The following is a 12,331-nucleotide window of genomic DNA, read 5'->3' as shown; positions in this document are numbered from 1 at the left end:
ATACTGTGGCAAGGCTGAGTCCTTTTGTGTCCACACAGATTCTTTCTTTGGCCCGGGGTGGGCGGATATCGAGGCGTTTGATCTGAATTCTAAAGGGTCTTGTTGCAGCCCCATAAAGGACGCCATTGTATGCAAATAGTTTATATAAGAGCATATGACCGCTAACGGTGCAGGGCACTGGCTAGTGGCGGAGGAATGATTAGCATTTTCCAAACGCATGGTATTCTCAATCCAGCCTTTTCGTTGGCTAAAAAGCACAATATTTTTATTCATTTTCACCCCTTTTGTACACATTTTTGTGTACCACCACAGCTGAAGGTAAAATAAATGCTCTCATTATATTACCTTCATCAAATTTGTGTTGTTTTGGACTAACATTCAGTACACAGTGAAGTCAGATTTGGTGTGAGTGATCTACCCCAGACGTATAAGGATAGTTTATAGGCTGCTGTGTTAAATTATGATTTACACTTAGCAGAACATTTACCAGAAACTAAATATTTTTGGATGAAACATTTTAGAAACATCTAAAATGAGTAATCATTTTTATTTACTTTTCATAAGCAAATATGAGCAAGTTTGTAATCATTCTCATAAACAATACAGGGTCTCAGACTTGAAAAAATGTCTCCCAATGAGATGGAGTTCTTGGCAGTGCCTTGGAGAATTTGGCTGGCATAGTCTGTCGGTCTGTCTGCAACTGAACCCTAGGTCAGATTGGGAGTATTGTATTAATACAGGGCCAGCGGATCACGTGTGTGTCGAATGTTTTGCAATTGGCTTCGATCTGTTACGTGCTGTGACGGTGCACGGCGGTAGGCCATCGCCCAGGTTTTTATACCGCCAACGAGTGACCTGGCAATTCTCGGTAGATTTTGCTACGCGTCCAATCCAGCTTGATGTCCGGGCGATATCTGAAGATGGTTAACTTTGGACCTGGCGCCACTTATGCCGCTTATGCCGCCGGCTGAGCTCGGCAAACCGCTTCCAAAATGATGTTGTAAAGGTAGACTTTGAATAATTATCTTCATTATAGTGGTAGTATATTGGAGTTCAGCAATGTCAATAACATTAAAACTATTCAGTGCATTACAACGTCATATATCAGTGATGTTTGTGTTTTTAAGAAAGGCTATGTAGTATTATCAGGTTTGGTTGTGTTAGCACTAACTACATTTGTTGAAAACCCATGCCACAATAATGGCTAACTCTCTCAGGATGGCATTATATAGGTTCGCCTTCCACCCTCACAGCATTTAACATTTACTTTTCCAGACCTGGAATCGAAAATGAACTGGGGATCCTTTTATGCCGTGATCAGCGGCGTAAACAGGCATTCTACTGGCATCGGACGCGTTTGGCTCTCCGTCATCTTCATCTTCCGAATCCTGGTGCTGGTGGTGGCGGCCGAGAGCGTGTGGGGAGATGAGAAGTCCCAGTTCACCTGCAACACCCAGCAGCCGGGCTGCAACAGCGTCTGCTACGACCAGTTCTTCCCCATCTCCCACATCCGCCTGTGGGCACTGCAGCTCATCCTGGTCTCCACCCCCGCTCTGCTGGTGGCCATGCACGTGGCCCACCGGCGCCACATCGAGAAGAAGATCCTGAAGAGGTCGGGTCGCTGCAGCCCCAAGGACATCGAGCGCATCAAGAACCAGAAGTACCAGGTCACCGGAGCCCTGTGGTGGACCTACATGATCAGCATCGTCTTCAGGATCGTCCTCGAGGTGGTTTTCCTCTACATCTTCTACTTGATCTACCCCACCTTCAAGATGGTACGTCTGGTGAAGTGCGAGTCGTACCCGTGTCCCAACACGGTGGACTGTTTTGTCTCCAGACCCACAGAAAAGACCATATTCACTGTGTTCATGCTGGCAGTGTCTGGAGTGTGCGTGTTGCTCAACCTGGCCGAGGTGGCGTACCTTATAGGCAGGGCCTGCATGCGCTGCATGCACGGCTCCGAGGATGAGTCCAAAGTGGCGTGGATAACGCAGAGGTTGTCCTCCTACAAGCAGAACGAGATCAATCAGCTGATAGCGGACCATTCTCTCAAGTCTAAGTTCACTGTGACCAAGAAGAGCCCCGCAGATAAAGGAGAGAGGTGTTCCGCTTTCTAGAGAGATTGCACTTCCTTTACACATGAAACTAATCAACTTGTCATGTCCATGGGAGCATGCTGTCTCACTGTCACACTGTCTGCAGTAATGTTACATGTGGCCATGTACTGTATATTAGCTCGTTTTGAATATGCTTATTTATGCGGTTTGTAAAGTTGTTTATCCATCGTTACCTTTGTTGTTCATACATTCGTTCTTTATTAGATAGATAGACCTTTTATTCATCCCACAGGAGGGGAAGTTCAGTTGTCATGGCAGTACCGCAGTTATGAAACACAGGTCAGATACAGACAAAGACATACAGCTATGAGTAACAAATAATAATACAAAAGAGCAAGCAGTTAGTAAAGCACAAGGATTAGAATAAAGTTTCAGAAACCAGGAGATTTAGGTATACCACAGTACTCTTACTTGGCCCTCTGCACTTGGACTGTCTGGGATTTAGCGTGATGTATGAGCTATTAACAGGTGTAAATGTAGTCAAAATTGATGATTCCATTTTATTTGTTCTATTGACACAAGTGTTTACTTGTCCGTGGAACACGGAGTGGGTTGTAGATTAGAGAAGTGAACAGGGTCCTATACAAAATAAAATGCTGGATAGGAGAGAGAACTTCTTAATTGGAATTGAAAATGTGGATTTACATATCTAATTGCAGTCGAAGCTGAAGTACAGTAAAAGGGCCATTTGTTTAAATATGTCTTACAGTAATATTACTTGATGCCTGGAACGAACCCACTTAATTGTGTTAGACCACTTTAGTCATTTTAGTGTGGGGAAATGGTAGACAGTTATGACTATTGCTGAAATATTACTGCTTTTCTTTTTTTTTCTTTTATGTTTGTTATTTTAACATGAGGTAGTAACAGAACATGTAGGGAGCTTGTTGAGGACTGTTGATATTGAATATTATAGTAAATAAGAAAAAAATTGGAAACCAAACTAAATTCCCTTTTACCTCTAATAACCCATTAAGACCTGAGGTGGATTCTACAAATGCCTTCTAAATCAGTAGTTTTCAAACTTTTTCGTGCCAAGGACCCTCAAAATGATATGTATTTGACCGCGGACCCCCATCTGAAAATGTTTTGGGCCAGGGACCCCCAGAAGAGAGGATTTGTGTTAAAAAAAAAGTTTTTTAAAACACTTTCACTTTTTCAAAAAAATTAAAAAATAGCAGATGTACAAGCTTGCAGCACGACACAAAGTGACACGCTGTGAGCTTGTAGATCTGCTATTTTTTAGATGTTCTAAATCCTAAGAGTTTTCTGAAAAACGTTGCTATACATAGCTAAAATCTTAAATGACAGGTGCTTTCCCGGTTTTAGTGGGTTAATCCTAAAAGCACTTGAACCCTGCAGCGTCCCTATTCTTAGGGGCGAACATTTGGCGAAAATAGCCGACCTACAAGCTCACAACTCATCGCGACACGGCACATTGTGAGCTTGTAGATTGGCTATTTTCGGTGAAGGGATTTGGTGTAACTGTAAGGGAAATACTCGTGGACCTAATATTGAGCCCTGGGGGACTTCGGTCAACTACTGTAAGTACAGTAGAGTGGTTAAAAAAATGTGTCGCAGACCGAAAATATTTCTTCGACTGGACCTTTTCAATGAAATTACTTTGTGAAGAAAAGAAAAACAAAACCAAGTCATTCTTGATTCTTCCCAGGCGCGTTTCAGTCTCAAAATGGTGGCATTGTTCAAGATGCCACATGATGAATAGGCAAGATCAGAAGAATTCATTCATTCTTATTCCCTCGTTTGTTTGGGCGGTGCAGCAGTTTGCTGCCAACACATCTCATCTGGTGCTGGTGACATGGCAAATTTAACTAATCCACTCCTCCTCACTGACATTTAACCACTTGAACCCTAGCGCCACTAGTCTGGGGCGAACATTCGGTGAAAATAGCGGCTATTTTCGGCAAAGAGATTTTGGTGTAGAGCAGTGCTTCTCAACCTGTGGGCTGCAAGTGGGCCCGCAAATAATTGGCAAAACACACAAGATTTCTATGACAATATAACATTAACAAAAAATGATGGGTGGGCCATGAATGCTTTTGAGATTTTTAAGTGGGCCCTGATCCTGAAAAGGTTGAGAACACTGGTGTAGAGGGAAAAGCTAGCGGACCTAGTATAGAGCCCTGGGGGACTGGTCAACTATAGGGTTCAAGTGGGTTAATCATGCACCAATGTTTTGGCTATGAAGCCTTTCATCAGGGTGTTTTTTATCAAATAAATGATACATTTAGCCATTTAAAGCCCAAATTAAAAATACATTTTGAGTCATTTTAAGCTGCGTTTAAACGATACAGCTGTCACTGTCAGAACATCCCCGATTCTGCCTTTCTTCCCTTTTCCCATCATACAATAGTGTGTATTTTTGTCCATATCTCTCTGGTCCGGTGAAACATTTAGGCTAACTTTAATTTCTCATTGGCTGTTTTATTAACACATCTGAATATATTTATAAAAACAGACAAGCTTGAGTTTGCATATATTAATTGACATCCAGGTAAACAATCCATTCAAAATATGAAAATGACTTGGAATTTTATACATGTATATTGTATGTATATTATTGTATATTAAACTTGATGATAATTTGACAAATACATTGACACAAACTATCAAGCATTCATTTAATGATTTCTTGTCTCACGTCATGATGAGAATAACAGAGCTATAGTAGGAGGCAGCAGTGGCTCAGGAAGTAGAACCTTGGAATCGGAGGGTTCCCGGTTCGATCTCCGACGACTCCTGGCTGCGTGCCGAAGTGTTCTTGAGCAAGACACTGACACAGGTTGGTGTCTTGCATGGTTGCCTTCATCGTCGCCGTGTGAATGGGTGCATGTGAATTACGTTGTGAAGTACTTTTAAGGGTCAGAAAGAATAGAAAGGGGCTAAATAGATGCAGTCCATTTACCATCTATAGTGGAATGATTTGCAGCAAATGAATCTGTCATTTTTAGATTTCTTTGGCTATTCACCCGCGCTACGAGCTTGTAGATAGGCGATTTTTTTTTATTGTGAAGGTTTATGCAAATCTTTGTATATATATATATATATATATATATATATATATATATATATATATATATATATATATATATATATATATATATAATAAGAAAACATTTGTAACTCAAATCTTTGCTTCTGGGGATTCTGCAAATGTCTTCTAAATCCTACATTTTTTTGAACATTTATTTTTCTATAACAGTGGTTCTCAAACTTTTTCATGTCAAGGGACTCCCAGAAGCAAAGATTTGAGTCAGAAATGTTCCCTTTAAAAATGTGTGTTAATTCACACTCAGGAAGTTGTATGAAACCTCTACACAACAATGAATGTATTAAAAGTAGTGGTGCAACAGTTAATCAATTGGTTTTCAAAAATAACAGCAGATCGACAAGCTTACAGCGTGTCACATTGCGACGTGTTGTGAGCTTGTACTGTGGGTCGGCTGTCTTTGCGCGACACCGTTGTACAACATACTGTAGCATAAAATGGGCCTTAAGTGGTTAATCAGACTCATCCATTTAGTCACTTATTAAATTAGTTTTACCTTGATTTGTTGCTATGTACAGTATATCGTTGCTGTCGGGCAGAAACCTTTTATCTCCATATTCTAACTTTTCGTGTTTTTTCGTAAATGAACGCCCTACTTGATCACACTACAGTGCCGCACAAAATCATCAAAAGTAGCAGATCTACAAGCTCGAAATACGGCGCAAAGCTAGATAGATAATTGACAGTTGCAGCCCTAATTAAAACATATTTCTCACTCTAAATTGGCACTAGAAGTCTTGTTTTGAATTTCTGTATCTTTCAATTCTTATTTTGGGGATCTGGATGGGATTTTGGGGATTGTCTTTGTTTTGTTTTCAAGGGTGTATGTTTGGATTCTGGTAGGAGGTACAGTTGCAAATGGATAAGGGAGGGGCTATAATGTGTCAAAGGAGGGTGCTCGCTGCGATAATGTTTCTATGTTTTAGGTCCATCATAGTGTCACCAGCTCCCCCACATCACAGACTTCATTATTCTGTCCGTTTCATTTGTTCTCTGAAGACGAGGAAGGCCCTTCAACTCAGAGTTATGCCCCTATCCGTGATAGGAGAGACCCTGACACTATATTTAGACAACAGTAGCACCCGTCGCCAGACAGGCTTAGTGGAGCACCTTATTGGCCAACTGCCCCGTCACTCACTGTATGAAGCGACTAGGGGGCTTCGGTAGTTTACATTAGAGTGTTGCCCTGTGCCAAATTTAACCCTGGGGGGAGGGTGGGGTGTTACGAGGGGCAGACCAGTCAGAGTTGCTTGTGAGTGTGTCCGGCAGGTTTGTGGCCAGTGGAAGACCCCCAGGGCCCTGAATCCTGGAAAAGCTGTGGCCTGTGGCCGTGGACGGAGAAGAGGCCGGAGTCGCTCGGGTTCAGCAGAGTGGAACAGCGACGGCTGAGGACAGCAAGAGTCCACTTTTCCTGTCCATTCAAGGGCATTGCTGGGGGGCCGGAGTCTGAGGCCTGGTGGCGAAGAAGGAGACCCTCCATGGACCCTCACAGACACGGAGCGCTCCGCCACAGGGGATGTGTAAGTTGATGAGGTGGGTTTACCAATAAGTGTGTCTTCTGTGTGATTCTGGAGTGTGATTCCTAATGTGTGGGTTGCAGTATTATAGAGCTTGTGATGGAAGATAATGAATATATCCATGGTTTTGATTGGCACATTAATAAGCAGAGAATAGCAGCCGTGGCTTAAGTCCATAGTTTGTTCAGTGCCTATAAGATGAATGTGATAGGAGCTGTGGAATCCTTCAAAATAATGTTGATGTTGTCCAAATTAAGGTCTTGTTTATCTTGTCTGTTTCTTATGGTATTATCTGATTTACTTGGTTTTCCAAGTAACATGAAATGACATTTCATCTCACAGTAAAAGATGGCTGTTGACGGTTCATCCAAATCTCCATTTATTTGTGTTTTTTTTTAAATTATTATCTACAATTCAAGCGCTCGCTCAGTAGCCTATCCAAGAGCACATTGTTCCTCTCTTTCGTTGTCCATCAATATTAGTACAGTGGGTTATTTGTAATGCATAATGTGTTAGAACCGCTTAAAGATCTTTTTCTGGTATTGTGTTTCACCTGCCGCGGATCAAGTTACTGTGACTCCTGGCATGAAGGCCATCACTTTCGTGACATGCCTCCTCCTGTCCACACTTGCCAAATATATATCCTCCCCCCCCTAAAGTAAATATAATCCTGTCAGTGTCCATGTGAAAATGGTCACTACCTGACTGGCACTTTGGAAGGGACAGGATACAGTATATACCCAGACCAGAGCTTGGCTCTCTGGGGACTCGTTGGGTTTGAGTCTATTCTGTATTTTGGTGAGATATAGAAGGGAAGAGATTAGTCGTTCAAGCAATTAAGGAACTGTAAGTGATTTTTGTGTTGTTAAATTAAGTGTTAAATGGCTCTATATTCTGATAGTTATCATAGCTATAGAGTGTTTGTTAAGTAACAGGGGTCTCCCGTTCTCTCCAGCTCTTTAGTAAACACTGGATGAATTACATTTTCAGGTCGGGATGCCAATTTCCTCCAATCAGGGGAGAGATCTCACACAGAATACAGGATAAGCAAGTGAATTTGGAAGTGATGAATTGAGTGAGCAGACAAAATTGGAATTGGAATACTATAACATTTAAGCTGATAAATGGGTACTCTCTCCCGTTTGGATGAAATTTGGTGACCGACCTGGAAATGCCTTTCATGTTCACTAAAGACCTGGAGAGACAGGGAGCGCACTGTTACTGAACAAACACTCTATAGTATCAATATCAGAATTTAGAGCTTTAACTCTTTAACAAAACAAACTTCTGTTTTAACCAAAGAAAATATTACTAACACCACATTTAATGATTATGAGCTCTTGATTTTTTCTATATTTTTTTGGGCTTGTTGTGTTTTTGTCCAGGTTTTTTGTTTGTTCTGTAACTTTGTCGAGGCAATTTACTTAAGCTAAGGTGCTCTAAGGTCTGTATCTTAAACTCAGTGGTTATCAATGTTGGGTCCAGGGACCCTCGGGGTTCCTTGTGGGGGCAGGTCCGTAACTCTGAGAGTGTACAAACGGAACATTTTGTACTCTCTCAGTTATGGGTTTTCCTTTTAAAGCAAAGAGTTTGAGAACCCACTGTCTTAACTTGTTCTTTGTGTCTGTCCTAGCTCGGTGGTGGTGTGACATCGTCCCGTAGCCATGGGGGACTGGAACCTGCTGGGAAAGCTCCTGGAGAAGGCCCAGGAGCACTCCACCGTGGTGGGCAAGGTCTGGCTCACCGTCCTCTTCATCTTCCGCATCCTGGTGCTGAGCGCCGCCACCGAGAAGGTGTGGGGCGACGAGGTGTCGGGCTTCACCTGCGACACCAAGCAGCCCGGTTGCGAGAACGTGTGCTACGACATCACCTTCCCCATCTCGCACGTGCGCTTCTGGGTGCTGCAGATCATCTTCGTGTCCACGCCCACCCTGATCTACCTGGGGCACATTCTCCACCTGGTGCGCATGGAGGAGAAGCACCAGCAGCGGGAGAAGGAGAACGCGGAGAAGCACGCGCTCATGGCGAGCACGAGCAAGCACAAGAAGGCCCTGGTGAGGGACGACAAAGGCCGCGTGCGGCTGCAGGGAGAGCTCCTGCGCACGTACGTGTTCAACGTCATCTTTAAGACCATTTTTGAGGTGGGCTTCATCGTGGCCCAGTACCTCTTGTACGGCTTCGAGCTGAGGCCCATGTACACGTGCGACAGGTTCCCCTGTCCCAACACGGTGAACTGCTACATCTCCCGGCCCACGGAGAAGACCATCTTTATCATCTTCATGCTGGGCGTGGCCAGCCTGTCGCTGCTCCTCAACCTCGTGGAGATCTACCACCTGGGTTTCACCAAGTGCCGCCAGGGGATCAGCTACAGGAGGAGGAAAGCGCTGCGAAAGCAACAGAACTCCCTGGACTTTGTGTCCAAGCCGCCCAGCGAGGTCGCCGTGCCGTACGCCCCCAGCTACGACGACTACTTCCACCAGGTCCAGCCCGGCGCCGGCGTGTACCCGCCGGTGCCCGGCTACAACCTGGCCGAGGAGACGGACTCGTCGTTCCATCCGTACCACAGCAAGGCCGCGTACAAACAGAATAAGGACAACTTGGCGGTGGAGAGGAGCAGCAGCAAGCCAGAGGAATGTGACCTGAAAGCGAAGACGGGAGCGGAGTCGCCCCCCGGGTCGCCCACCCTGGGCAGGGCGGGCCGCGCCGCCAAACTCAGCAACAACAAGACTAGAATAGACGATCTGAAGATATGAGAGCGGGTTCAGTTGCACTGAGTAAGTCTTACAGTATGTTGCGGCAAAGCGGCTGTAATGTTCCTCCAAGGCAGTGGTTCTCAAACTTTTTCATGTCAAGGACCCCCAAATTGACACTTATTAGCCCACGGACCCCCATTTGAAAAGATATGCCAGGGACCCCCCACAAGAGACGATTTTTACGGCTCTAGCAGTGATTCTTAACCATTTTAATTTCAAGGACCCCCAGTTTGACATGCATTAGGCCACAGACCCCCATTTAATGGCATTTATATCTCTGGGACCCCAATTCATATTGTAAAATCAATGTTAATTTAACTCTGAGAGTGTCCAAATGGAACCAAATGGACCCGTTAGGGTCCATTTGGTTCCATTTGGACACACTCAGAGTTACAGACCCATAAGGGTCCATTTGGTTCCTATCCATCATTTAGCTGGGGACCCCCTGGAACCCCCTCAAGTACCCCTGGGGGTCCCCGGGCCCCACTTTGAGAACCAATGCTCCAAGGCATTGAGACGCGAGGGGGGACTGACACGCTGGTAAAGATGGAGTCGGTGGCAGGATTATCATTTGTGAAGTCTTAGATCTGTTCAAGAAAATGTAATTCATGCTGTAACCACTGCCTGCTTTAAATCTGTTGACAGATTATCTGCATTGTACTGTACTGTGTTTTTTCTTCAATGATAGCCTACTAGTCTGACGGGATAGTAGGGCTGGGCTATATGACTTTAAATCAATATCACGATTATTTCAAACCGTTTGCCTCGATTTCGATTAATGAACAATTTCCTCTTTTTTTATAGGGAAAATAGCAGATCTACCTATGCGACGCATTGTGAGCTTGTAGATCTGCAACTTTCCATATTTTTCTGTGTGCCACCACCAATACACAGAAGTATAATACAGAGTGGTTAATCAGACTGATTGATTTGGTCGATTTAAAAAGATGTGTTAGAATTCTTTCACGTAGATTTGTTGATATAATGGGGAAGAAACTGCATCTCGATAATTCGATTTACCTACAGGAACCAGATTAAGTCTGTTATTGGTTCTACATTTCGGTTTTGATTTATTTGTGGTTAATTGCCTAGCCCTACGGGATACCACTTTTCACTAAAGTACCAATGGCATTTTGATTAAATGTAGGCACACTGAAAGTATTGTCAAACAATCAGTGGTGTAAAGTAACTAAGTACATTTACTTAAGTAAAATTTTGAGGTATTTGTACTGTACTTGAGTATTTCCAATTTCCAATACTTTTACTATCTTCAAATATTGTACTTTTACTCCACTACAATTATTTGAAAACTTTAGTTACTAGTTACTTTTCAGATATCAATTATGATATTATAAAACATACATTAACCACTTAAGCCCTATTTTATACATAGGCTATTTGAAAATAGCCGATCTACAAGCTCACAACGCGTCACATCGCGATGCGTTGTGAGCTTGTAGATCGGCTATTTTCAAACATTTTAGTACTTTTACTTTTGGTACTTTAAGTACATTTTGATGCCAATGCTTTTGTACTTTTATTCAAGTAAATGTTGAATTCTGGACTTGACGTAACAGAGTATTTCTATATTGCAGCATTGATACTTTTACTTAAGTAAAGAATTTGAGTACTTTTTCCACCACTGCAAACAATATTGATGCTACTGTATGTGTGCACAACTTATTGATTTGATTTTGTTTGAGATAAACTTTATTCTCCTGCTTGTCTTCTCTATTCCATTAGGAGAAGACATTTATTTCTTATCACCCAGAGAATGGTGTTGAGTTTGAAAACAAAATGGACGTCTACAATACAAGAGCATCTTTTCATTTAAAGCTGCACTATTTAACCGGTCTCTTCTGCCATGGATTTGAACCCGGTTTCCTGCGCAAGTGCCGAAATGATTTTTCCATTGAGCTAATGGAGCCTGCCTGCTTGCGCAGGGGATAGATTGAATCTTGACCTTGAGGTCAAAATCCGTGTCAGATCCTGTGTCTAGGTGAGACGTGACCTTTGACACAATCTAAATGTCTCAATAGAAGAGCAGGGAGGCAAAATACAACCACCCCAATTGTATGCGCTATATTGTATTAACATACTCTACCATACAGATTGGACTAAATTAAATTGTATTCATGAAAAAGTTACATAATGCTGCTTTAACATGTACTGTTCCGTGTGCGTTTTTTTCCAGACAATGAAAAAAATGAATGGCTGTTATTTTATTTATTTATTTTTCAAAGCGTCCGTTTGTTGAAAGGGTCGAGCGTGGAGTATAAAGGAGCCTTATCTGTAAATAACTGTAATTTAAAATAAACATGTTTCCCGAATGCTGTGTTGCTTTCTGCTTGCTGTACTGCTTTCTGTTGTCCTTCCTTTGGTAACAAAAAGCCATGCATGCAGGGATTTGTTCAGTCTTGGCCTCCTGACCTCCAGTGGTGGAAAGTAACTAAGGACATTTTACTTAAGTACTGCACTTAAGTACAATGTTGAGGTATTTGTACTTTACTTGCGTATTTCCAATTTCCAATACTTTTCCTTCTACTCCACTACATCTCAGAGGCAAATGTTGTACTTTTACGCCACTACAATTATTTGTTACAACTTTAGTTACTAGTTACTTTTCAGATTTAAATTATGATATTATGAAACATACATGAACCACTTTAGCCGTATTTTATACATAGGCTGAAAATAGCCGATCTACAAGCTGTGACGCGTTGTGAGCTTGTAGATCTGCTATTTTCAAATATTTTTGTACTTTTACTTTTGGTACATACTTTTATACTTTTACTCAAAAACATTTTTAATTCTGGACTTTTACTTGTAACAGAGGATTTCTATATTGCAGTATTGGTACTTTTACTTTTTTTT

At 42.5% G+C, this 12,331-nt stretch overlaps 2 protein-coding genes across 5 annotated transcripts; both read left to right on the top strand.

The window, feature by feature from the left end:
• The first annotated feature begins 256 nt into the window (after positions 1 to 256).
• Positions 257 to 3,150, top strand: LOC311033649 (gap junction beta-1 protein-like). Of its 2 annotated transcripts, none has more exons than XM_084041246.1 (2): positions 257 to 318; positions 1,276 to 3,150. In XM_084041246.1, the coding sequence occupies exon 2, from the start codon at positions 1,290 to 1,292 to the stop codon at positions 2,115 to 2,117; it is 828 nt and encodes a 275-aa protein (XP_083897372.1). In that variant the 5' UTR covers positions 257 to 318; positions 1,276 to 1,289; the 3' UTR covers positions 2,118 to 3,150. The 2 variants fall into 2 exon arrangements, with proteins under 2 accessions (XP_083897372.1, XP_083897373.1); XM_084041247.1 differs by lacking the exon at positions 257 to 318 and adding an exon at positions 873 to 1,006.
• A 3,302-nt stretch (positions 3,151 to 6,452) lies between these two features.
• LOC311065479 (gap junction alpha-3 protein-like) lies at positions 6,453 to 11,781 on the top strand. 3 transcript variants are annotated; one of them, XR_014602837.1, is made up of 3 exons: positions 6,453 to 6,720; positions 8,338 to 9,527; positions 9,966 to 10,884. XR_014602837.1 is itself a non-coding variant. In XM_084085851.1 (3 exons), the coding sequence occupies exon 2, from the start codon at positions 8,369 to 8,371 to the stop codon at positions 9,455 to 9,457; it is 1,089 nt and encodes a 362-aa protein (XP_083941977.1). In that variant the 5' UTR covers positions 6,453 to 6,720; positions 8,338 to 8,368; the 3' UTR covers positions 9,458 to 9,478; positions 11,201 to 11,781. The 3 variants fall into 3 exon arrangements, 2 of the variants coding, with proteins under 2 accessions (XP_083941977.1, XP_083941976.1); XM_084085851.1 differs by lacking the exon at positions 9,966 to 10,884 and adding an exon at positions 11,201 to 11,781 and having other exon boundaries at positions 8,338 to 9,478; XM_084085850.1 differs by lacking the exon at positions 9,966 to 10,884 and having other exon boundaries at positions 8,338 to 9,755.
• The last annotated feature ends 550 nt before the right edge of the window (positions 11,782 to 12,331 follow it).

Source organism: Gymnoscopelus microlampas (assembly GCF_963454915.1).
Source record: "Gymnoscopelus microlampas genome assembly, chromosome: 18".
NCBI classification, from domain to species: domain Eukaryota; kingdom Metazoa; phylum Chordata; class Actinopteri; order Myctophiformes; family Myctophidae; genus Gymnoscopelus; species Gymnoscopelus microlampas.
The sequence above is the reverse complement of the archived record's forward strand: the minus strand, read 5'-3'. Positions and strand labels throughout refer to the sequence as shown.

Coding starts and splice junctions, on each gene's coding strand:
- LOC311033649 (XM_084041246.1), top strand. CDS start 1,290: ATGAACTGGGGATCCTTTTATGCCGTGATCAGCGGCGTAAACAGGCAT.
- LOC311065479 (XM_084085851.1), top strand. CDS start 8,369: ATGGGGGACTGGAACCTGCTGGGAAAGCTCCTGGAGAAGGCCCAGGAG.